Source organism: Bombina bombina, chromosome 5 (genome assembly GCF_027579735.1).
Source record: "Bombina bombina isolate aBomBom1 chromosome 5, aBomBom1.pri, whole genome shotgun sequence".
Taxonomy (NCBI): domain Eukaryota; kingdom Metazoa; phylum Chordata; class Amphibia; order Anura; family Bombinatoridae; genus Bombina; species Bombina bombina.
The window spans coordinates 752,608,237-752,632,325 of NC_069503.1; the positions used below are offsets into that span (position 1 = coordinate 752,608,237).

Here is a 24,089-nt window from a genome sequence, read left to right on the forward strand (position 1 = left end):
CTGTTTAACTCTATATATTTAGGTTTAATTAGAAATGTTATATGTATGTACATATATTTAACTATCCATGAATATTTAAAAGGTTAGAGGCCAGGAAAATGCCAGTTCCATTGAACCTTTTTGGTGATTTTCTTCCATCTTGTAGATTCAAGAGAAAACAACATGAGTGTGCATTGTTAGATAATACAATGTTATAAAAATATTGACTACAGTAAGAATACATTTTACCTTGGCAGTGGCTCTGGGAAAGTAACATCAAGTGCTGCGGCTCTGATATAGCCATGCTGTAAGGCATCCACCAAAGCATCCTGGTCAACAACAGCTCCTGTTTGTATAAAAGTGCAGCTGTTAGACTATGAATATGTTAGTATGCTACCATGATCCTTAAACTAGAAAAAACATAATTTATGCTTACCTGATAAATTTATTTCTCTTGTGATGTATCGAGTCCACGGATTCATCCATACTTGTGGGATATTCCCCTTCCCTTCAGGAAGTGGCAAAGAGAGCACCCACAGCAGAGCTGTCTATATAGCTCCTCCCTTAGCTCCACCCCCCAGTCATTTGACCGAAGGCTAGGAAGAAAAAGGAGAAACTATAGGGTGCAGCGGTGACTGAAGTTTTTTAAATAAAAATATACTGCCTGTCTTAAATAAACAGGGTGGGCCGTGGACTTGATACTTTACAAGAGAAATAAATTTATCAGGTAAGCATAAATTATGTTTTCTCTTGTAAGATGTATCGAGTCCACAAATTCATCAATACTTGTGGGATACCAATACCAAAGCTTTAGGACACGGATGAAGGGAGGGACAAGACAGGTACCTTAAACAGAAGGCACCACTGCTTGTAGAACTTTTCTCCCAAAAATAGCCTCCGAAGAAGCAAAAGTATCGAATTTGTAAAATTTGGAAAAAGTATGAAGCGAAGACCAAGTTGCAGCCTTACAAATCTGTTCAACAGAAGCCTCATTTTTAAAAGCCCATGTGGAAGCCACTGCTCTAGTAGAATGAGCAGTAATTCTTTCAGGAGGCTGCTGGCCAGCAGTCTCATAAGCCAAACGGATGATGCTTTTCAGCCAAAAGGAAAGAGATGTAGCCATAGCCTTTTGACCTCTCCGTTTACCAGAATAAACAACAAACAATGAAGATGTTTGACGGAAATCTTTAGTTGCTTGTAAGTAGAACTTTAAAGCATGAACCACATCAAGATTGTGCAACAGACGTTCCTTCTTTGATGAAGGATTAGGAAACAGTGAAGGAACAACAATCTCCTGATTGATATTCCCATTAGAAACAACCTTAGGAAGAAACCCAGGTTTGGTACGCAAAACCACCTTATCTGCATAGAAAACAAGGTAAGGTGAATCACACTGCAAAGCAGATAACACAGAAACTCTTCGAGCCGAAGAGATAGCTACTAAAAACAAAACTTTCCAAGATAGAAGCTTAATATCTATGGAATGCATAGGTTCAAACGGAACCCCTTGAAGAACTTTAAGAACTAAGTTTAGGCTCCATGGCGGAGCAACAGGTTTAAATACAGGCTTGATCCTGACCAAGGCCTGACTTAACGCTTGAACGTCTGGGACATCTGCCAGACGTTTGTGTAAAAGAATAGACAAAGCAGATATTTGTCCTTTTAAGGAACTAGCTGATAATCCCTTCTCCAATCCTTCTTGGAGAAAGGACAATATTCTAGGAATCCTAATCTTACTCCATGAGTAACCCTTGGATTCACACCAATAAAAATATTTGCGCCAAATCTTATGATAGATCTTCCTGGAGACAGGCTTTCTAGCTTGAATCAGGGTATCAATGACCGACTCAGAGAAACCACGCTTTGATAGAATCAGGCGTTCAATCTCCAAGCAGTCAGACGCAGAGAAATTAAATTTGGATGCGTGAATGGACCTTGGATTAGAAGGTCCTGCCTCATTGGCAGAGTCCATGGTGGAACCGATGACATGTCCACTAGGTCTGCATACTGGCCACGCAGGCGCTATCAGAATCACCAAAGCTCTCTCCTGCTTGATTCTGGCAACCAGACGTGGGAGGAGAGGAAACGGTGGAAATACATAGGCCAGATTGAAGGACCAGGGCACTGCTAGAGCATCTATCAGTACCGCCTGGGGATCCCGGGACCTGGACCCGTAACAAGGAAGTTTGGCATTCTGACGGGACGCCATCAGATCCAATTCTGGTGTGCCCCATAGCTGAGTCAGCTGGGCAAATACCTCCGGATGGAGCTCCCACTCCCCCGGATGAAAAGTCTAACGACTTAGGAAATCCGCTTCCCAGTTCTCTACCCCTGGGATATGGATTGCTGAGAGATGGCAAGAGTGATCCTCCGCCCATCGGATTATTTTGGTTACCTCCATCATCGCTAGAGAACTCTGTGTTCCTCCTTGATGATTGATATAAGCTACAGTCGTGATGTTATCCGACTGAAATCTGATGAATTTGGCCGCAGCTAGCTGAGGCCACGCCTGAAGCGCATTGAATATCGCTCTCAGTTCTAGAATGTTTATCGGGAGGAGAGTTTCCTCCCGAGACCATAGGCCCTGTGCTTTCAGGGAGTTCCAGACAGCACCCCAGCCTAGCAGGCTGGCATCTGTCATTACTATAAGCCACTCTGGCCTGCGGAAACACATTCCCTGAGACAGGTGGTCCTGAGACAACCACCAGAGAAGATAATCTCTGGTCTCCTGGTCCGGATGCAGTTGAGGAGATAAATCTGCATAATCCCCATTCCACTGTTTGAGCATGCATAGTTGCAGTGGTCTGAGGTGTAGGCGGGCAAAAGGAACTATGTCCATTGCCGTTACCATGAGTCTGATTACCTCCATATACTGAGCCACTGATGGCTGAGGAATGGAATGAAGAGCTCGGCGAGTGGTTAAGAGTTTTGATTTTCTGACCTCCGTCAGAAATATCTTCATTTCTACCGAGTATATCAGAGTCCCTAGGAAGGAAACTCTTGTGAGAGAAAAGAGAGAACTCTTTTTTATGTTCACCTTCCACCCGTGAGATCTCAGAAAAGCCAACACGATGTCCGTGTGAGACTTGGCTAGCTGGAAAGTCGACGCCTGAATCAAGATGTCGTCTAGATAAGGCGCCACTGCTATGCCCCGGGGTCTTAGAACCGCCAAAAGGGACCCTAGCACCTTTGTGAAAATTCTGGGAGCCGTGGCCAACCCGAAGGGAAGGGCCACAAACTGGTAATGCCTGTCCAGAAAGGCGAATCTGAGGAATTGATGATGATCTCTGTGAATAGGGATGTGTAGATACGCATCCTTTAAGTCCACGGAAGTCATATATTGACCCTCCTGGATCAACGGTAGAATAGTCCAAATAGACTCCATCTTGAATGATGGTACTCTAAGGAATTTGTTTAGAATTTTGAGATCCAAGATTGGTCTGAAAATTCCCTCTTTTTTGGGAACCACAAACAGGTTTGAGTAAAACCCTAGCCCTTGTTCCGCTTTTGGAACTGGGTGGATTACTCCCATGGTATGTAGGTCTTCAACACAGCGTAAGAACGCCTCTCTCTTTGTCTGTTTTGCAGACAATTGAGAAATGTGAAATCGACCTGTTAGGAATTATTGTTAGCATGACTAGCGCCATCTTGTTCTTCGCCGCCATTTTATCTTAGGCATCCATCTTGGGTAATGAATCTTTTATTATAGTGGTTTATTATGTAGTAAGAAATATGCTGATGTTAGGGAGACTTGCATAGATATAATAGCCCTGCGAATGACCCTGAAGATGTGCTTGGATGCATTGTTATCTCTACAAGATGTCAAACGGCTGTGATTTGTGCTGGGGCGGGAGGCCCAGTTACTGTTTATCTGTAGTTAGGTATTTCTGTAGAAATGACTACCTAACACTCATTTTATTCCAATTATATTTTCTATGAGTTTCTTTGTTCTTATAGAAATACCATGTGAAATGATGTAATTATGAGTAAGTCACTTGTTAAACCTATATGTTGTAACTCTTGGCTATAAAACAGTGCCTTTCAACTTGCAATAAACAGAATAACTTTTGGAATCATAGCTGCGTGGTCTGAAATCTATTCTCCTGGACGTCCTGAACAGATAAGTACTGATTTCCAGCTGGTATGGTGTGCCCGATGCCCAGTCCTGAACTGACACCCCCCTCATATAACCTATAACAGTTTCTGGTGTCAGAAGTTGGATTTACACTGGGGAGTGGATCAGTGTTTTATTTACTCTGCTTTCCCTCTGTGAATCTGAACCTAAATTTAGTTGGTTTTGAATATATGATAAAGGGTTAAAAAAGGGATTCCTGCATTAAAGAAAGAAGCAGGGTTTGTGCGAAGGTTTGAGTCCTGTCTCGGCACTTGTGATAAATCCCTCTAGACAGGTTAATAGTCCTGTGCTAGTTCTAGACAGGTATTGTAGTCCTGTGCTAGTTTATGACAGGTATTGTAGTCCTGTCTGGTAAGCGCGCAAGTTAAGTTAGCATGAAATTTGACGGTAGATTTTAAGTTAAGTTCCCCAGGCAAATTGGCATTGCTGTGTCCCTATACATTCCTATAGTAGATTTTTGTTACCTATCACTGGAAATTGGATACTAATTTGTTTGCTTGCTTGCTTTTTATTGTTATATAATTGCTGTGCTGTTTTGTGCTTAAAATATATATTAAGTGACTGTGCATTTTATTACTGCTGCTCTTTTTGTGTTGTTAAAGAAACGTGGGGTAAATATTGTTAATAATGTACGGAGAAGGGGGGGCGTGTCCGAATGGCGTACCTAACAAGTCGCATTTACTGTCAGCTCTGTAAGATCTCTCTATAATCCGCCAATTTAGAGACATTAACAGCAAATCTGGAAACAAACCACTATTGCCTAACATAAGGCGAACATAACTCAACTTTGTTTGCTGTATCTATGAAAACGGAGACACAGTTCGGAAGCTTAATACCTAAGGTGGCGGCCTATCTATAGGTTGCAACGCCCCCCCCGGCTCCTCCGGGTTACCAGTGCTGGCGGCGGGAGACTGCCTTACTGATCTTCTAAGCAATATTGCATAGCATAACATATAGCTACAAAGCTCACAACATGACAGACTATTCTAACATGGAGACCGCCTGGGAGATGGAACTGGAACAGGAACTTAATCTGCGTTTCTCTAGGCTGGACAGTTTGCTTAACAAGATGTATCAAAACTCTTTTTACCAAGTCCCCACAGAGAATATTGGCCACAGACATTCACATACCGATACATCAGACCAGTGCTTTGCAGCGCCCAAAACTAAAGATGGCGTCCAGAGGGGAGCAATAACAGAGGTGAGACCTTTTCCCCTAACTGCCCTATCAAAGCGACGGGGAGACCAAGCCATTACCAGCACCCCTCGTGAGCCCGACCACAATCCCTATAGCAGAGAGAAGGCCTTGGCCGGCTTGCAGGCTGCGCTGAAGGACACCGGCGCGGCTGGAAACCAATCACATACCATATGGCTGCCATTTATGTCTGCACAGCTCCATCTTGCCCCCGGTGAACCAGCTGGGACTCCGCTTAACGAGAGGAAGGAGCAGGGGTTGAGTACAACTGATCCTGAGCGGCACCGCAGTAACGCCCGATCATCATCAGCACCAGCACCATCAGGGTTGATTTCAATCTCAAAAAGCATTAACGGTGCACCAGCTGCCTCTTTAAGACTCTTTCCATGCACCAAGCCAGGTGAAGTGAGAGGTTCTGAATTGGAGGCAAACACCGCTGTTTTGGGAATGCACTATCACGAAGTGCAGCTGCCATTAGCACCATGCGAGCATGGGACCGCTACATCACATAACATTATAGACGGCATATCAGCCGCAACTTCACATAACTTTCGACTCGATACAGGCTGAGGAGAACTTTGGACTAAACATCACTAGTTAAAACACCCCCAGATACAAGTCTGGTTTAATACATGTCTCATTTAGTTAATAATGTTCCACCATGTTAAGTTTACCCTGCATATTGTGCTCCAAAAGCTTCCCCACTATGGCTGCCTCCCTCAAACCCTGGTAAACTCATGAATAACGTTAGTGTTTGTAAACATTGACCCTGAATTATCATATTTGGTAGCAACCCTCCTTCAATAATCGTGTTTGTATCCTCATATATATAGGTCCACATTATGGCTGTACTTGACATATGGGTCGCAGTCCAGGGGCTATATTCCCATATATATATACATACTGGTGATAGTAGGGGATTGAATTTCTAGTCCCCAATACAGTTTAGTTAAGCCCCCTTATTAAAGCGCACACATCAAACTACTTATACCCCTGGTAAACTATAAGTTCCCACTTAGAAATCACACAAGTTTAATAGATTGCTGGGACTGTACAAGCACTGTTCTAGATAACAATGCTGTCCGCAGTTATGGCTCATCTCACCTCAAGTTGTTTCTGTTCTTAACCATTTTTTCTTTTATGTCACTGTTATGTTCACTCAGCTATGGCTTATCACATCTCAATTTGTTTTTGTTCTTAACCATACCTTTCTATGTTACTGTTTTGTTTATTATGGTTATTAATAATCCCTATTTATGGACATATATATCATCACATGTCCAAGAGTGACCTCTTAAATTAGAAGGGATGAAAAAATGAGGACTCTCATTGTGTCAGTTATAAATCACCAAGCATGACTTGAATACTTGATGTATATGACAATTATGCTGTAATAATGTTTTCTTATATTCTCCTCAATAAAAAGAATTAAAAAAAAAAAAAAAAAAAAAAAAAAAAATAATGTACGGAGAAGAGGAAAATGTTATTGTATTTGTAATGTCTACAAAACGGTTAACAAACTGTTAAAATATAAAAAAGCAGAAATATTTCAGGCAGAAAAACCCCCACTCTTTCTTTTGTTTGCAGTAATGAAAAGTAAATTTTGTATATTTGGATGTGTCATGTGTTATGTGTCTAGTATCATGTGTCAAAGAGTTGCTTAGATCAACAGAATAACAAAATAAAAAAATAAATAAATAAATTAAAAAAAAAGGAACGGAGGATGTTTTTTATCCTATTTTGAAATATTTCTCAAATCGTGGGAAGATGGCCATTGGCCATTCCTTACGATTTCGGGGACTTTTCAAATACATTGTAAATTTGGTGGAAAGTTGATCTTATTGTGTTTTATGTGTCTTTAGTATGTTATTTTGAATATTTGTTTTCCGGAGGAAAGGAAAAAAGGGGGGAGTGAATTGCTGGTATGCGAGATGATCTGAGCTTGTGTGTGTGTGTATCGCTGTAAAAATGACATTGTAATGAGGTATTTTGAAGTCTTATTGTTACAACTTTAAAGTCATAAGCATGTTTTAAATATGTGTGTTATTAATAAGCAGTTTTAGTTTTAAGTGATATTTGTTGTATGCAAATAAAAAAAAAAAACTGTCCACCTGATGCAGCATATAAATATATTGTTTTTGCAAGGAAGCAAGGAAACTAATTAAAGGATTTGTTACATGATAAATGGTTAGTCCTTAAAGGGACAGTGTACTGTAAAATTGTTTTTTGATATTAATGTATTGTCAATGGCTTGTGATACAAGCTGAATAGTTTAAAATGTAGGAGAAGTTGCATTTGCAAGTTTGTGTATATATGAAGTAAATTGTTATGGGTTGAATTGTTTGTCTGTAAAATCAGAGCTCAGTGTGTAGACAGAGCACTAGAGAATTGTCATTTTATTAGCAGCAATAACACTGTATTAGTAGTTTGCAAAATATATATTTTTTGGGACCTTTCTTTGTATTCTTTTTAAATCTGCCATTTAGTTAGCAGATATTTCTTTTGCAGTGTAACTGAATTCTCTCTGTAATGCAAACTGAATTGATAAGTTGTCTACAATCTTACGGCTAGATTTAGAGTTCGGCGGTAAAAGGGCTGTTAACGCTCCGCGGGTTTTTTTCTGGCCGCACCATAAATTTAACTCTGGTATCGAGAGTTCAAACAAATGCTGCGTTAGGCTCCAAAAAAGGAGCGTAGAGCATATTTAGCGCAAATGCAACTCTCGATACCAGAGTTGCTTACGGACGCGGCCGGCCTCAAAAACGTGCTCGTGCACGATTCTCCCATAGGAAACAATGGGGCTGTTTGAGCTGAAAAAAAACCTAACACCTGCAAAAAAGCAGCGTTCAGCTCCTAACGCAGCCCCATTGTTTCCTATGGGGAAACACTTCCTACGTCTGCACCTAACACTCTAACATGTACCCCGAGTCTAAACACCCCTAGCCTTACACTTATTAACCCCTAATCTGCCGCCCCCGCTATCGCTGACCCCTGCATTACACTTTTAACCCCTAATCTGCCGCTCCGTAAACCGCCGCCACCTACGTTATCCCTATGTACCCCTAATCTGCTGCCCTAACATCGCCGACCCCTATGTTATATTTATTAACCCCTAATCTGCCCCCCACAACGTCGCCGACACCTACCTACACTTATTAACCCCTAATCTGCCGAGCGGACCTGAGCGCTACTATAATAAAGTTATTAACCCCTAATCCGCCTCACTAACCCTATCATAAATAGTATTAACCCCTAATCTGCCCTCCCTAACATCGCCGACACCTACCTTCAATTATTAACCCATAATCTGCCGACCGGAGCTCACCGCTATTCTAATAAATGTATTAACCCCTAAAGCTAATTCTAACCCTAACACTAACACCCCCCTAAGTTAAATATAATTTTTATCTAACGAAATAAATTAACTCTTATTAAATAAATGATTCCTATTTAAAGCTAAATACTTACCTGTAAAATAAATCCTAATATAGCTACAATATAAATTACATTTATATTATAGCTATTTTAGGATTAATATTTATTTTACAGGTAACTTTGTATTTATTTTAACCAGGTACAATAGCTATTAAATAGTTAAGAACTATTTAATAGTTACCTAGTTAAAATAATTACAAATTTACCTGTAAAATAAATCCTAACCTAAGATATAATTAAACCTAACACTACCCTATCAATAAAATAATTAAATAAACTACCTACAATTACCTACAATTAACCTAACACTACACTATCAATAAATTAATTAAACACAATTGCTACAAATAAATACAATTAAATAAACTATCTAAAGTACAAAAAATAAAAAAGAACTAAGTTACAGAAAATAAAAAATATTTACAAACATAAGAAAAATATTACAACAATTTTAAACTAATTACACCTACTCTAAGCCCCCTAATAAAATAACAAAGACCCCCAAAATAAAAAATTCCCTACCCTATTCTAAAATACAAAAATTACAAGCTCTTTTACCTTACCAGCCCTGAACAGGGCCCTTTGCGGGGCATGCCCCAAGAATTTCAGCTCTTTTGCCTGTAAAAAAAAACATACAATACCCCCCCCCCAACATTACAACCCACCACCCACATACCCCTAATCTAACCCAAACCCCCTTAAATAAACCTAACACTAATCCCCTGAAGATCTTCCTACCTTGTCTTCACCATCCAGGTATCACCGATCCGTCCTGGCTCCAAGATCTTCATCCAACCCAAGCGGGGGTTGGCGATCCATAATCCGGTGCTCCAAAGTCTTCCTCCTATCCGGCAAGAAGAGGACATCCGGACCGGCAAACTTCTCCAAGCGGCATCTTCTATGTTCTTCCATCCGATGACGACCGGCTCCATCTTGAAGACCTCCAGCGCGGATCCATCCTCTTCTTCCGATGACTAGACGACGAATGACGGTTCCTTTAAGGGACGTCATCCAAGATGGCGTCCCTCGAATTCCGATTGGCTGATAGGATTCTATCAGCCAATCGGAATTAAGGTAGGAATTTTCTGATTGGCTGATGGAATCAGCCAATCATAATCAAGTTCAATCCGATTGGCTGATCCAATCAGCCAATCAGATTGAGCTCGCATTCTATTGGCTGATCGGAACAGCCAATAGAATGCGAGCTCAATCTGATTGGCTGATTGGATCAGCCAATCGGATTGAACTTGATTCTGATTGGCTGATTCCATCAGCCAATCAGAAAATTCCTACCTTAATTCCGATTGGCTGATAGAATCCTATCAGCCAATCGGAATTCGAGGGACGCCATCTTGGATGACGTCCCTTAAAGGAACCGTCATTCGTCGTCTAGTCGTCGGAAGAAGAGGATGGATCCGCGCTGGAGGTCTTCAAGATGGAGCCGGTCGTCATCGGATGGAAGAACATAGAAGATGCCGCTTGGAGAAGATGTTTGCCGGTCCGGATGTCCTCTTCTTGCCGGATAGGAGGAAGACTTTGGAGCACCGGATTATGGATCGCCAACCCCCGCTTGGGTTGGATGAAGATCTTGGAGCCAGGACGGATCGGTGATACCTGGATGGTGAAGACAAGGTAGGAAGATCTTCAGGGGATTAGTGTTAGGTTTATTTAAGGGGGTTTGGGTTAGATTAGGGGTATGTGGGTGGTGGGTTGTAATGTTGGGGGGGGGGTATTGTATGTTTTTTTTTACAGGCAAAAGAGCTGAAATTCTTGGGGCATGCCCCGCAAAGGGCCCTGTTCAGGGCTGGTAAGGTAAAAGAGCTTGTAATTTTTGTATTTTAGAATAGGGTAGGGATTTTTTTATTTTGGGGGTCTTTGTTATTTTATTAGGGGGCTTAGAGTAGGTGTAATTAGTTTAAAATTGTTGTAATATTTTTCTTATGTTTGTAAATATTTTTTTATTTTCTGTAACTTAGTTCTTTTTTATTTTTTGTACTTTAGATAGTTTATTTAATTGTATTTATTTGTAGCAATTGTGTTTAATTAATTTATTGATAGTGTAGTGTTAGGTTAATTGTAGGTAATTGTAGGTAGTTTATTTAATTATTTTATTGATAGGGTAGTGTTAGGTTTAATTATATCTTAGGTTAGGATTTATTTTACAGGTAAATTTGTAATTATTTTAACTAGGTAACTATTAAATAGTTCTTAACTATTTAATAGCTATTGTACCTGGTTAAAATAAATACAAAGTTACCTGTAAAATAAATATTAATCCTAAAATAGCTATAATATAAATGTAATTTATATTGTAGCTATATTAGGATTTATTTTACAGGTAAGTATTTAGCTTTAAATAGGAATCATTTATTTAATAAGAGTTAATTTATTTCGTTAGATAAAAATTATATTTAACTTAGGGGGGTGTTAGGGTTAGACTTAGCTTTAGGGGTTAATACATTTATTAGAATAGCGGTGAGCTCCGGTCGGCAGATTAGGGGTTAATAATTGAAGGTAGGTGTCGGCGATGTTAGGGAGGGCAGATTAGGGGTTAATACTATTTATGATAGGGTTAGTGAGGCGGATTAGGGGTTAATAACTTTATTATAGTAGCGCTCAGGTCCACTCGGCAGATTAGGGGTTAATAAGTGTAGGTAGGTGTCGGCGACGTTGTGGGGGGCAGATTAGGGGTTAATAAATATAACATAGGGGTCGGCGATGTTAGGGGCAGAAGATTAGGGGTACATAGGGATAACGTAGGTGGCGGCGCTTTGCGGTCGGAAGATTAGGGGTTAATTATTTTAAGTAGCTTGCGGCGACGTTGTGGGGGGCAAGTTAGGGGTTAATAAATATAATATAGGGGTCGGCGGGGTTAGGGGCAGCAGATTAGGGGTACATAAGTATAACGTAGGTGGCGGTCGGCAGATTAGGGGTTAAAAATTTTAATCGAGTGGCGGCGATGTGGGGGGAGCTCGGTTTAGGGGTACATAGGTAGTTTATGGGTGTTAGTGTACTTTAGGGTACAGTAGTTAAGAGCTTTATAAACCGGCGTTAGCCAGAAAGCTCTTAACTCCTGCTTTTTTCAGGCGGCTGGAATCTTGTCGTTAGAGCTCTAACGCTCACTGCAGAAACGACTCTAAATACCAGCGTTAGAAAGATCCCATTGAAAAGATAGGCTACGCAAATGGCGTAGGGGGATCTGCGGTATGGAAAAGTCGCGGCTGTAAAGTGAGCGTTAGACCCTTTAATCACTGACTCCAAATACCAGCGGGCGGCCAAAACCAGCGTTAGGAGCCTCTAACGCTGGTTTTGACGGCTACCGCTGAACTCTAAATCTAGGCCTTAGTGTTGCGATATGTGAGACTAGCAAAAAAAAAAAAAAAGGCAAACAGAAGAGAAAAATATTTAAAGGGATACAGGCAAACTGATATAAAATCTGAGATTTTAAGGAAATATTTACAGAGAAGACAATGAGGTTTACTGTAAGCCAAACACTAGTATATGTAACTGTGTCAGCAGTTTCAATTAAAGATAACTTTGTAAAATGTCCCTTTAACTAGCCTGCATCCCACTGTGAGTGTGTTTTTATGCTGGTTATGCTTGCTTAGGCTATTTAATGAATGTCAGTATACATTTTTATTATAAGTAAGGCCAATGGCTCATTGGGAATAATTTAAAGGGGAAATTTTATTATTATTTTTTTGCAGAAAGCTTATTTTATTTTTTTGTTATATACATTTGTTACATTTGGCTAGAGAGCTGCAGAATGGTGAATATCAAATTATAAACAAAGTTAAATCAAATAATTGTGTTGTTATTAAAATTTTGGTTATGTAAAAGTATAGACTGGATTCTAGCAGCTTTTCACAAATTATTTGTGCCACATCTGATTTACTTAAAGGGACAGTCTACCATATAATTGTTATTGTTTTGAGGATGGATAGTCCCTTTATTACCCATTCCCCAGTGTTGCATGGCCAACACAGTTGTATTGGTATGATTTTTGCCTCTGTAGTTGCCTTGTGTCTAGGGGCATTCTTCCAGCTCCCTGGTCACATGACTGTGACTGTTTATGGTCTATTGTCTTAAATTTAACATTGTTTTGTGCTGGATCTTGGATGACCCCCTGTGCCTGAACACAGTGTTATCTATATGGCCCACGTGTATTTTGTCTCTCTGTACAGGTATACCCCGCTCATACAGCGTGTTAGGGACCGGAGCCCCGCTGTAAAGTGAAAACCGCCTTAAAGTGAAACAAGGCAGTTTTAGCTTTCTTTCACTTGCCAGTGTGTTTAAAAAATTGAAAACATGTTTGAACTAACATATATTAGGGGTACAATAATGCTATGTTTAGTTTAACACTAGCACAGCACAGTATTCAATAAATACTGTACCTGTAAAATAGTTACAATTACTGTAGTAAAATTTGCCAGACTATAACACTGAGGCACAGAATGCACTGTAATGCTGTAAACAGAGTAAACTTAGCATAACAAAATGGTGCCAGTCACTTTTCTCGCAATCTCACGATGATTACAGCACTGTTTCAAAATCCTTGGAGGTTGAGCTTCAGCTCCAAAAAGCGCTGTATTAGCGAAGCGCTGTAAAGTGAAGCGCTGTAAAGTGGGGTATACCTGTATTGGAAAGAGATTTAAAAAAGCCTGTGATAAGAGGCAGCCCTCAAAGGCTTAGAAATTAGCATATGAGCCTACCTATGTTTAGTTTAAACTAAGAATACCAAGAGAAAAAATTTGATGATAAAGGTAAATTGGAAACTTGATTAAAATTAAAAGTCCTATCTGAATAATGAAAGTTTAATTTATACTAAAATGTCCCTTTAATAGTGGATTTGCATGGTGAGCAGGAGCTATATAGAACAGTGGCTGTATCATTATTATCTAATTATTCCCAAAATTGGATACTTAGGTGTTTGTGTGTTCATTTGTAAATTTATGGTTAGGGATTTTATTTGTAAATATGCAACTGGAGTTTATTGATCTTCTGAAGTGATTGCATCATTAGTATGATATCATAGAATTGTACATGGTAGAATTTGCAGAACCACGGTATAGATGGTTGTTTTAGGATTTTAATTATTTTGTAGTGTTTTGTGAGTGCTGCGTTTCAGGGAATGGCAGTATTGGTTTTGAATTTCAGGTTAATTTTGGTTGTTAAAAGTTTGTGTCGGCTGTTCATGTTTTGTTTTGTAAAATGGACAATTGGTTTAAGTGTTTTCTAAGAGAATGTTGTGTTTTTATTTTTCGTGAATGCGTGTGGTAAGGTGCTGTATGAATGGAATATTGCATGTGGAGGTGTATTTGATTTTGCTTGCTATTGAGAATTCTATTCTGCATGCATGAGTGGAGTGCATAATTTGTCTTTTCGTTTTTTGTTATGTTGTGTTTGCGTGCCACATGGGATGTTTCACGCAAACAAGGGGGAAGTATTGATGAGTATTGATGAGTATCTTTATGTGATAGGGGTGATTGTTTTTAGGTAAGAAGGTGAACCTAAAACGTTTTGAATCTTCTCTTACAATGTTATTGCCTAACCACCAGCTGTGCCCTAAATTTTTCTATATTTGGTTCTTAACACTATATTTGTATTTGCAGGATGAGATCATGCAGCTGTATCCAGAAATTAAAGACACTAACGGAATTATTTTTGAGTTTTTTCCATATTTAGGTCAAATCTGTACAGATAAAATTCCTTAAGTGCACTCTTCAAACGATTAAAGATGGAATGCAAGTAAACCTTTAAAGAAAGAAAAGATGAAGATAAAAGACCTTTTGTCAAGCTTGTTTTAACCACCATACTGCAGTAAAAGTTGCTGAACTATCTTTGGATCCATTATTTGCTTTGCATGCTGGTACCAGCCCCAGAACTGGACTCTGGGTAATCCATGACTGTTTCCTCTGATGTGTGTCGTCAGAACATAAAGACTATCCTTCTCTGGACTGTGCCTTGCCGCTCGATATGGAGGACCTGTTATGCTGTTACAGGGTCAACCAATTAAATTAGGGGAGTATTGTTTTAACTCGATTACTTATATTGCTTGTTTTGTATTCTCTTGTAGTTGTTTTATTTTTATTGAACATATTAGGTATAAGAGGTCATATGCTTTATTGGTATTAGTGCACATTGTAGTTTATGTGCTTAACAAAGATTCCCTTTAGATAAGTGTAAGTCTAAACTTTGCAGTATTGTAACCTATTGAATGGTCCACTGAGTATAGAAAATATGTTTGCACTTTTATAATTTAAAGAAAATGCTGAAATATATCAGAATATTTTAGACCCTCCACCCTGTGGAACATAATGAGGACATGTCTCAGCTAGAAGTTTATATTAATTAGACAGATAAATATTTGTTTAGGGAGTAGCATAATTATAGTCATATTGATAGTATATTTTCTACATGCCATGGCTCTTATTGGAGCTATGTTATGAAAGCAAATGTATTTTGTTTCCCTTTTATTAATTGGTATGGTACTTGCAATTTGAATTTGGTAATTCCTGATGTTTGTCAAAGAGAGTAATTATCTTACCATAAAGATGTGTTTACCTTTAAGAGATTTTGTAGTTTTAAATGATGTTATGATTGTATTCTTTCCTCATACAGGAGTGTGATAGAATTTAGGTTGCATAAAATAATTAGTAAACTATTAAATGTTTATATCAGATGAGATTGTTGACTATTAAGATCATAGTTGGAGAATTATAAACATTATAGATAGTAGCTGTGCAGAATAAAGCAACACTAGGTTATTTTACTTTTAGTAGTTCAAAGTACCCGTGTAAAGAAATTCATTTGAGAGAAAATGTTTTTATTGATTGTTTTATTTTTCATTTTTGCTACAGGGCAGGCCTTAGCATAAGTTTTAGTATAGCCATGCAGCCGCTTGATGAAGTTTAGCAGTTTTCACTTGCTTAATATTCATGAAGTATCATTTAAATTGTATAGAGAAGCTGTGAATTATTCTCTGTAAAGTATCAATGTATTTAGTTTGTATTATATATCAACAATGTTTTGATTGATTTTAACCTTTTAACGCCGTTATGCCGTTCTATTCCGTCATATTTACACTGGGCTTTAAAGCCGTTATGACGGAATAGAACGTCATAACAAACGGCTGTCCTGAAGCCTTCTGTGCTTCAAGGACTTGATCGCGGTCTGGAGGGCGTTCCTAGGGTTGTAGGGACGCCCCAAGATGAGATCCAATAATTGAAATCTCGCGATCGTATGCACGATCGCGTAGTTTCAATTTGTCTACATCGGAACAGGTGTTCCGATGTAGGCACTTTAACCCTGTCACGAAAGGGTTAAATGACATAGGATGAAAGTGACGTTTTATTTGGACATAATTGTGATTGTATTGGGGTGTGTACTCATCTTGTGCTGTTTCTGTTTGCTTCCTAGACCCCCTGTGACTCGAGTGTTTGCTTGCCATGGGTATCCACTGGCTGCCTTGTCTACCCCATGAACAAACCATCAGATTTCCAGCATCTCCCTGCGGAAGAACACTGGATAAGCACCCCTACTGCAAATGAACTGTTGGAGAACTGTATTATAGCAAAGTGTCAAGGTGCAGCACTCTCAAATAGACAAAGACTGTTCTTAAAGTGCTCAGAGGCCACCTAGAGACAGTTGTGCTGTTGCCATGTCATGCTTTACTGTGGAGAAAGAACTGTTGGACATATTGGGGGGTGCTAGCAATGCAGGTGGAGAAATAAGCAATGCAGCGTTGTTTGGGGGTAGATGGGGGGCTGGTTGGGTCTTTGTGCAGAGAGACCAGTAGTTTGGGGATGCTGGGAGGTGAACGGAGAGTATTGGAGGGACCGCACCTATGTGCAGCGACAAATTGTGCCCTATTAGCCTATAAAATTATACCACTACATATGAATATTTTGCTGTATATTATTCTCACATAGAGTCCTGTTACCATAGTATTAAGCTTATACTGTTGTTAAAGGCTTTACTAATTTTCTGCGCCTGTCTATTTTTGTGTTATTCTGTTAGAATAAAAGAGTGGTATGTTAGGAATTATTGTTAGCATGACTAGCGCCATCTTGTTCTTTGCCGCCATTTTGTCTTAGGCATCCATCTTGGGTAATGAATCTTTTATTATAGTGGTTTATTATGTAGTAAGAAATATGCTGATGTTAGGGAGACTTGCATAGATATAATAGCCCTGAGAATGACCCTGAAGATGTGCTTGGATGCATTGTTATCTCTACAAGATGTCAAACGGCTGTGATTTGTGCTGGGCCAGGAGGCCCAGTTACTGTTTATCTGTAGTTAGGTATTTCTGTAGAAATTACTCCCTAACACTCCTTTTATTCCAATTATATTTTCTATGAGTTTCTTTGTTCTTATAGAAATACCATGTGAAATTATGTAATTATGAATACGTCACTTGTTAAACCTATATGCTGTAACTCTTGGCTATAAAACCTTTCAACTTGCAATAAACAGAATAGCTTTTGGAATCATAGCTGCGTGGTCTGAAATCTATTCTCCTGGACGTCCTGAACAGATAAGTACTGATTTCCAGCTGGTATGGTGTGCCCGATGCCCAGTCCTGAACTGTCACCCCCCTCCTGAAACCAATATATAACACTCCCCCTTGTGGGAGAGTCTTTGAAGTCCAGAAGATATCCCTGGGACACAATTTCTAAGGCCCAGGAATCGTGAACATCTCTTGCCCAAGCCTGAGTGAAGAGAGAGAGTATGCCCCCTACTAGATCCGGTCCCGGATCAGGGGCTACCCCTTCATGCTGTCTTAGAGGCAGCTGCAGGCTTCTTGGCCTGTTTACCCTTGTTCCAAGCCTGGTTAGGTCTCCAGACTGACTTGGATTGGGCAAAATTCCCCTCTTGCTTTGCAGCAGGGGAAGCTGAAGCGGGACCAACCTTGAAGTTCCGAAAGGAACGAAAATTATTTTGTTGGTCCTCATTTTATTTGTTCTATCCCGAGGGAGGGCATGGCCTTTCCCTCCAGTGATGTCTGAAATAATCTCTTTCAGTTCAGGCCCGAATAGGGTCTTTCCTTTGAAAGGGATGTTCAAAAGTTTAGATTTTGATGATACATCAGCAGACCAGGACTTAAGCCATAATGCCCTGCGTGCTAAAATGGCAAAACCTGAATTCTTTGCCGCTAATTTAGCCAGTTGGAAAGCGGCATCTGTAATGAAAGAATTAGCCAACTTAAGGGCCTTAATTCTGTCCATAATATCCTCTAATGGAGTCTCCATCTGAAGAGCCTCTTCTAGAGCCTCGAACCAGAAAGCAGCTGCAGTAGTTACAGGAACAATGCACGCAATAGGTTGGAGAAGAAAACCTTGATGAACAAAAATTTTAGTAACTTTGCACAGCTATGCAAATAATCAATTAACATGGAGAGAATTGGACCGAGCGCTACAATGGGGCCTTAAGCTTACTAACAGTTGGCCTCCTAGTAGGCTGATAATAGTACAAATATGAAAAGGTGAGAGTAAGCGCTAAAAGAGCTTAAAAGGCTAACAAACTTGTGGCTAAATCTTACAATTTATTACCTTCGATAAAGGCTAAACATAAAATATCACAATAAAACCACAATAACACAATAAAATTAGAAACATGGATCCATGTCTAACTACTAAAAACAAAAGTACATAATAAAATCTCCTGGGAGATGCGAATTACAGTGGGAGTGTTGACACTCCTTAAAGGTGATACACAAGTGTGGGAAGTTGAATAAAAATACAAATATTAATACTTATAAGCAAAGTTATAAACCATAAAACGATTCCAAACTCACAATGTCAATCAAATATAAAGTCAATCAAAAATGGTGAAAAAATAGTGGAAAAAGTAAAATGTGAATGTTCGTATTAAACCGTGGGTGTGTCCTCCAACGTTGCTGATGGGTAGTGAGAGATCTATAGTCAAATGTAGATGTTAGATGAAGTTGTAGAAAAAATGAGTAAAGATGAGTGAAAAAAACACAATTCAACCTTTAGGCAAAGGTCATTTAGAACCAAAATACAAAAAACAAAAAGCAAAAAATAGAAAAAATAATGATAAATGATAAAATCCACTTTGGTAAAATCATATATGAAATGTAGCAATCCAAAAAAAAGAGTTCGTGTTAGTTGTGTGCAAAAAATGGGGGATTAAAACAAATTCTGTGCCCAGTGTGTTCAATGTCCCATCCGATGTTAAAAGTAAAATCACAATAAATAGCAACAAAAAAACCTGTAGGAAAATAAAGAAAAACAAAAATAGTGCAACACTGTATACAATGGATAATAATGGTAATTAAAATCAAGCTCACCAGTATGCCAACGCGTTTCGGCCCAGATTAGGCCTTTCTCAAGACTATACTGTGTAGTGATCTCTGGGAGCTTTAAATAGAGAGTGTGAGAAAACAATTGGTGCCGTTTTGGCGCCAAAATCGGAAAGACTTCCCTTTCCTGTTTGCCCCATTGCATCTCTGGGATGTTTCCTGTGGTTTCTATCCTATTCCCATCCAACCTGTATTAATTGTAAATTAGAGAGCCTCTTGTTCTATGTATTGGTCTAGAAATGGCCTTATTGTTCCTAAGGATTATTTGGCAATCATTCCGGTACTCTTCTACAGTGGCTCTATACTTACATTATATATAGTAATAAACTGTTTGCTGTCTGCGGACTGATTTCCCTTTTTTTTCGTGTTGATGTTATTATTAGGGAATGGATGCTTACTTTTGATCAACCTAATCCTTATATAGTCAGAAGCGCTCAAATCGGAAGACACCGGATGTTTACACAGCCGACTTCCGCCTTAGCTCCTTGGATGCGCTCAGATCGGGAGATACCGGATGTTTACACAGCCGACTTCCGCCCTGATTTATTTGCTCCATTACGTTATGGAGTGTGACCGGAAGTGAAGTCATATCTTCTGGTTTGGCTTCTGGTTGTTGTGGTAGATTACCACATTTGTCAGTTTTATTGTCAATGCCGATTTTGGTTAGGACCTGATATGTCCATATTTAGGCTTTAGCTGCATATGTATGTGCATTTTAAAAGGTAAATCAGAGTGAAATTGTCAAATCAATATATTTAGTAAATTAGTGGGATATATATTCAGAGTCTACATGATATTATAAAACTTCTTAGTCTGTCACTACTTTGTGGAACGGCTATAATTATCTAGCTTATCTCAATATTTGTAACGATCTCTATTCTGATCTGTTAGTCTATGTTAGAAAAAGACAAAATAAAACAAATTAAACCCTGTGTTTGTATATTTCTCACTACCTGCTGTTATGGTCAACAGAGGTGAGGTGGATCTGTTATATATATCCTAAAATGGAGTTTTAGAGTTCACCGGAGTTGTTATCTTTCTGTTAAGTGAACCCGTTAGTTATGGGTACACTGAGAGTTTGGACCTTACTGTTCTTTCAGATGGAGTTATAAACTCAAGGTACTTGAGTGGTACATTTAAATAAATACGTGGGTGTCTTACTAAGGGTGGCTATTTCTCAAATATAAGCTGGGGTCTGATAATGATCAAGAAGATCTATTCTTATAGGTGACTTATGTTGGATATTCTGACATACATAGTGTAACTATACTTGGATCTTTAGTTTGCTTGTTGTGCTTTAGGATTTACCATTTTCTTCTTCTTTGGGCTATAATTTATGGATCAGATTGTGAACGAGGGATCTACTAGTGAGGGATTCATGTTCAATTCGAAAGTTCTAACCTCAGTAAATGTCTAGGTGTTGTTGAATTAGATATTACTGAATGATTTCTTAAAAACTGTTTTCTAAATAGTTATTTTGGGTGTATGGATCTGTTGTCAGACATAATGTACTATTGTTTATATCATCCTTTGTATCCCTTATATTTATACTGGTATATTTCTATACTACAGTAAATTTCTAACTGATACTTAGTTCTTGTCTTTATTATAGAGTTTTGTAAGCACCCTGATTAGATAGTGCAGGACAGGTATTCTATTCTTTCTTAGTTCATCCTTGGTCTATTTCAAAAGGTAGATGTTTAGCAGTTATAGCTTTTAGTTAAATTGCTGACTGGGATGTATTCATTTCGAGGTCCACCTGGTGTGTATTTAACCAGGATGCTTCCTTATTCTAGACTTGGGAGATCAAAGTTATGGTAACCATCTCAGTGGGCTTATACTATGGTCAAGGTACCAATTATATCTTATATGGGAACTGTTATTTAATAGAAAGCAAGTGTGTTAGGTCTTCCTTATGATTTAGACCTTTGGGATAAAGACAGTCCATCAAAAAGATCCATCTTGACTCATTAAATAATAGTCTCTGTTCGTGGTTCCCTCCTCGCCAGTCTGCTTTTACCTTTTGGATTCCCAAAAAACTGAAGTCTTTTAGATTTCCCTTATGGGTTGTCGCAAAGTGTTTATAAAGTGGGGTATCCGTTCTACCTTTCTCGATGCATAGGATGTGTTCCCTAATCCTATCCTTAAGGGCTCTTGATGTTTGCCCTACGTATTGCAACCCACAGGTGCAGGAGACTAGATAGATTATATTTTTATCGTTACATCTGATCAACTCTTTGATCCTATATTTCTCGTTCTTTTGAAAGGATGAAAAGGTGTCAGTCTTTCGACCATTCTTGCAGGCTTTACAGCTTGGACATGGATAGAATCCTTTGATGCTTTTCTTTTGGCAGTTTGTATTCCCTTTCCTTGGAATGCTAGGGGCTAGCATAGTTCTCAAATTCCTAGTTTTTCTGTAAATGAATTTCGGTTGTGAGATCAGCTTTTCACCAATCACGTCGTCCTCTTTGAGTATAGCCCAATGTTTCTTGATAATCCTTTCCAGGATGTATCTGTTCTCACAATATTCCGAAATCATGGGGACATCTATTATTATGTCATTCCAGATCTTTTTTGGTTTATTTTTGTAGCGCAGGAGGTTCTCTCTATCGATCTTGCCAACTTCTTTGATTTTTTCATCCAGGGATTCTTTATCATACCCCCTTTCTAAGAAGCGCTGTTTCAATAGGTCCACCTGTGTGGTCCATTTTTCGGTTGTTGAACAGTTTTTCCTCACCCTCAAAAATTGGCCCTTCGGTATGTTTGATTTCCAGGTAGGATGATGGCAGCTTGTGTTGTGTATATAGTTATTACAGTCAACCTCCTTGAAGAAGGTTGACGTCTCAAGCTTGCCGTTCTTCACCTCAATCCTCAGATCCAAGAAGTCCAATTTCTCTTGGCTGTATTGGTGTGTGAACTTCAGATTTTTCTCGTTGTTGTTCATTATATCAATAGTATACAGCAGATCTTCCAATGAGCCACTCCAAATTATAAAAATGTCATCTATATATCTTGAATACTGGACCAGGTCCGCGCCAGCTGGGCATGAGTCCCAGAAGATGTTTTCCCATGCGCCCATATAAAGATTGGCATAGCTTGGCGCGAACCTGGTCCCCATTGCTGTGCCGCATAGTTGTTTATAAAACTGGTTGTTATTGCAGAAATAGTTATGATTCAAGATGTAGTTGATACAGTCCAGTATGAAAATCCTCTGTTCGTCGGGTATTTCCCGACAATCTAAAATGGAGAGAATTGGACCGAGCGCTACAATGGGGCCTTAAGCTTACTAACAGTTAGCCTCCTAGTAGGCTGATAATAGTACAAATATGAAAAGGTGAGAGTAAGCGCTAAAAGAGCTTAAAAGGCTAACAAACTTGTGGCTAAATCTTACAATTTATTACCTTTGATAAAGGCTAAACATAAAATATCACAATAAAACCACAATAACACAATAAAATTAGAAACATGGATCCATGTCTAACTACTAAAAACAAAAGTACATAATAAAATCTCCTGGGAGATGCGAATTACAGTGGGAGTGTTGACACTCCTTAAAGGTGATACACAAGTGTGGGAAGTTGAATAAAAATACAAATATTAATACTTATAAGCAAAGTTATAAACCATAAAACGATTCCAAACTCACAATGTCAATCAAATATAAAGTCAATCAAAAATGGTGAAAAAATAGTGGAAAAAGTAAAATGTGAATGTTCGTATTAAACCGTGGGTGTGTCCTCCAACGTTGCTGATGGGTAGTGAGAGATCTATAGTCAAATGTAGATGTTAGATGAAGTTGTAGAAAAAATGAGTAAAGATGAGTAATGCCAGTACCTATCAAAAACTCTTTAACAATCCAGTTGCAAGGTTCAAGAAAGAACTAGAGGTCCTCCTTGGAGAAGCAAAAACAGAGGGAATTCTCAGCGAAAGGGAATACAACTACATCAGAGTATCATACCCAAAAACACCTGTCTTCTACCAACTACCTAAAGTCCACAAGTCTATGATAGATCCACCGGGTAGGCCAATCATATCCGGGATAGGATCCTTGACAAGCAATTTATCTGAGTATGTGGACAAGATATTACAGAAATATGTAGTATCATTACCATCGTATCTCAGGGATTCGACACAAGTTCTGTCACTACTAAACACAATTTCCTGGAAAGACAACTACATAATGGCTACATGTGACGTTGCGTCACTATATACCAGCATCCCACACAACCTTGGGATAGAGGCGGTCAACTCATTTCTAAAAAAAGATCAGGAAATACCCGACGAACAGAGGATTTTCATACTGGACTGTATCAACTACATCTTGAATCATAACTATTTCTGCAATAACAACCAGTTTTATAAACAACTATGCGGCACAGCAATGGGGACCAGGTTCGCGCCAAGCTATGCCAATCTTTATATGGGCGCATGGGAAAACATCTTCTGGGACTCATGCCCAGCTGGCGCAGACCTGGTCCAGTATTCAAGATATATAGATGACATTTTTATAATTTGGAGTGGCTCATTGGAAGATCTGCTGTATACTATTGATATAATGAACAACAACGAGAAAAATCTGAAGTTCACACACCAATACAGCCAAGAGAAATTGGACTTCTTGGATCTGAGGATTGAGGTGAAGAACGGCAAGCTTGAGACGTCAACCTTCTTCAAGGAGGTTGACTGTAATAACTATATACACAACACAAGCTGCCATCATCCTACCTGGAAATCAAACATACCGAAGGGCCAATTTTTGAGGGTGAGGAAAAACTGTTCAACAACCGAAAAATGAACCACACAGGTGGACCTATTGAAACAGCGCTTCTTAGAAAGGGGGTATGATAAAGAATCCCTGGATGAAAAAATCAAAGAAGTTGGCAAGATCGATAGAGAGAACCTCCTGCGCTACAAAAATAAACCAAAAAAGATCTGGAATGACATAATAATAGATGTCCCCATGATTTCGGAATATTGTGAGAACAGATACATCCTGGAAAGGATTATCAAGAAACATTGGG

The 24,089-nt window shown here is 39.0% G+C and overlaps 1 protein-coding gene across 4 annotated transcripts in view; it reads right to left on the reverse strand.

Moving 5' to 3' along the window:
- The window catches only part of LOC128660801 (probable 2-ketogluconate reductase), a 157,232-nt gene that overhangs the window by 22,205 nt on the left and 110,938 nt on the right, over nucleotides 1-24,089 (reverse strand). For all 4 annotated transcript variants that reach the window (XM_053714830.1, XM_053714828.1, XM_053714829.1 and 1 more), the window contains one exon: nucleotides 229-325. In XM_053714830.1, coding sequence (XP_053570805.1) covers nucleotides 229-325 — 97 coding nt within the window. The remainder of the gene's footprint in view (nucleotides 1-228; nucleotides 326-24,089) is intronic.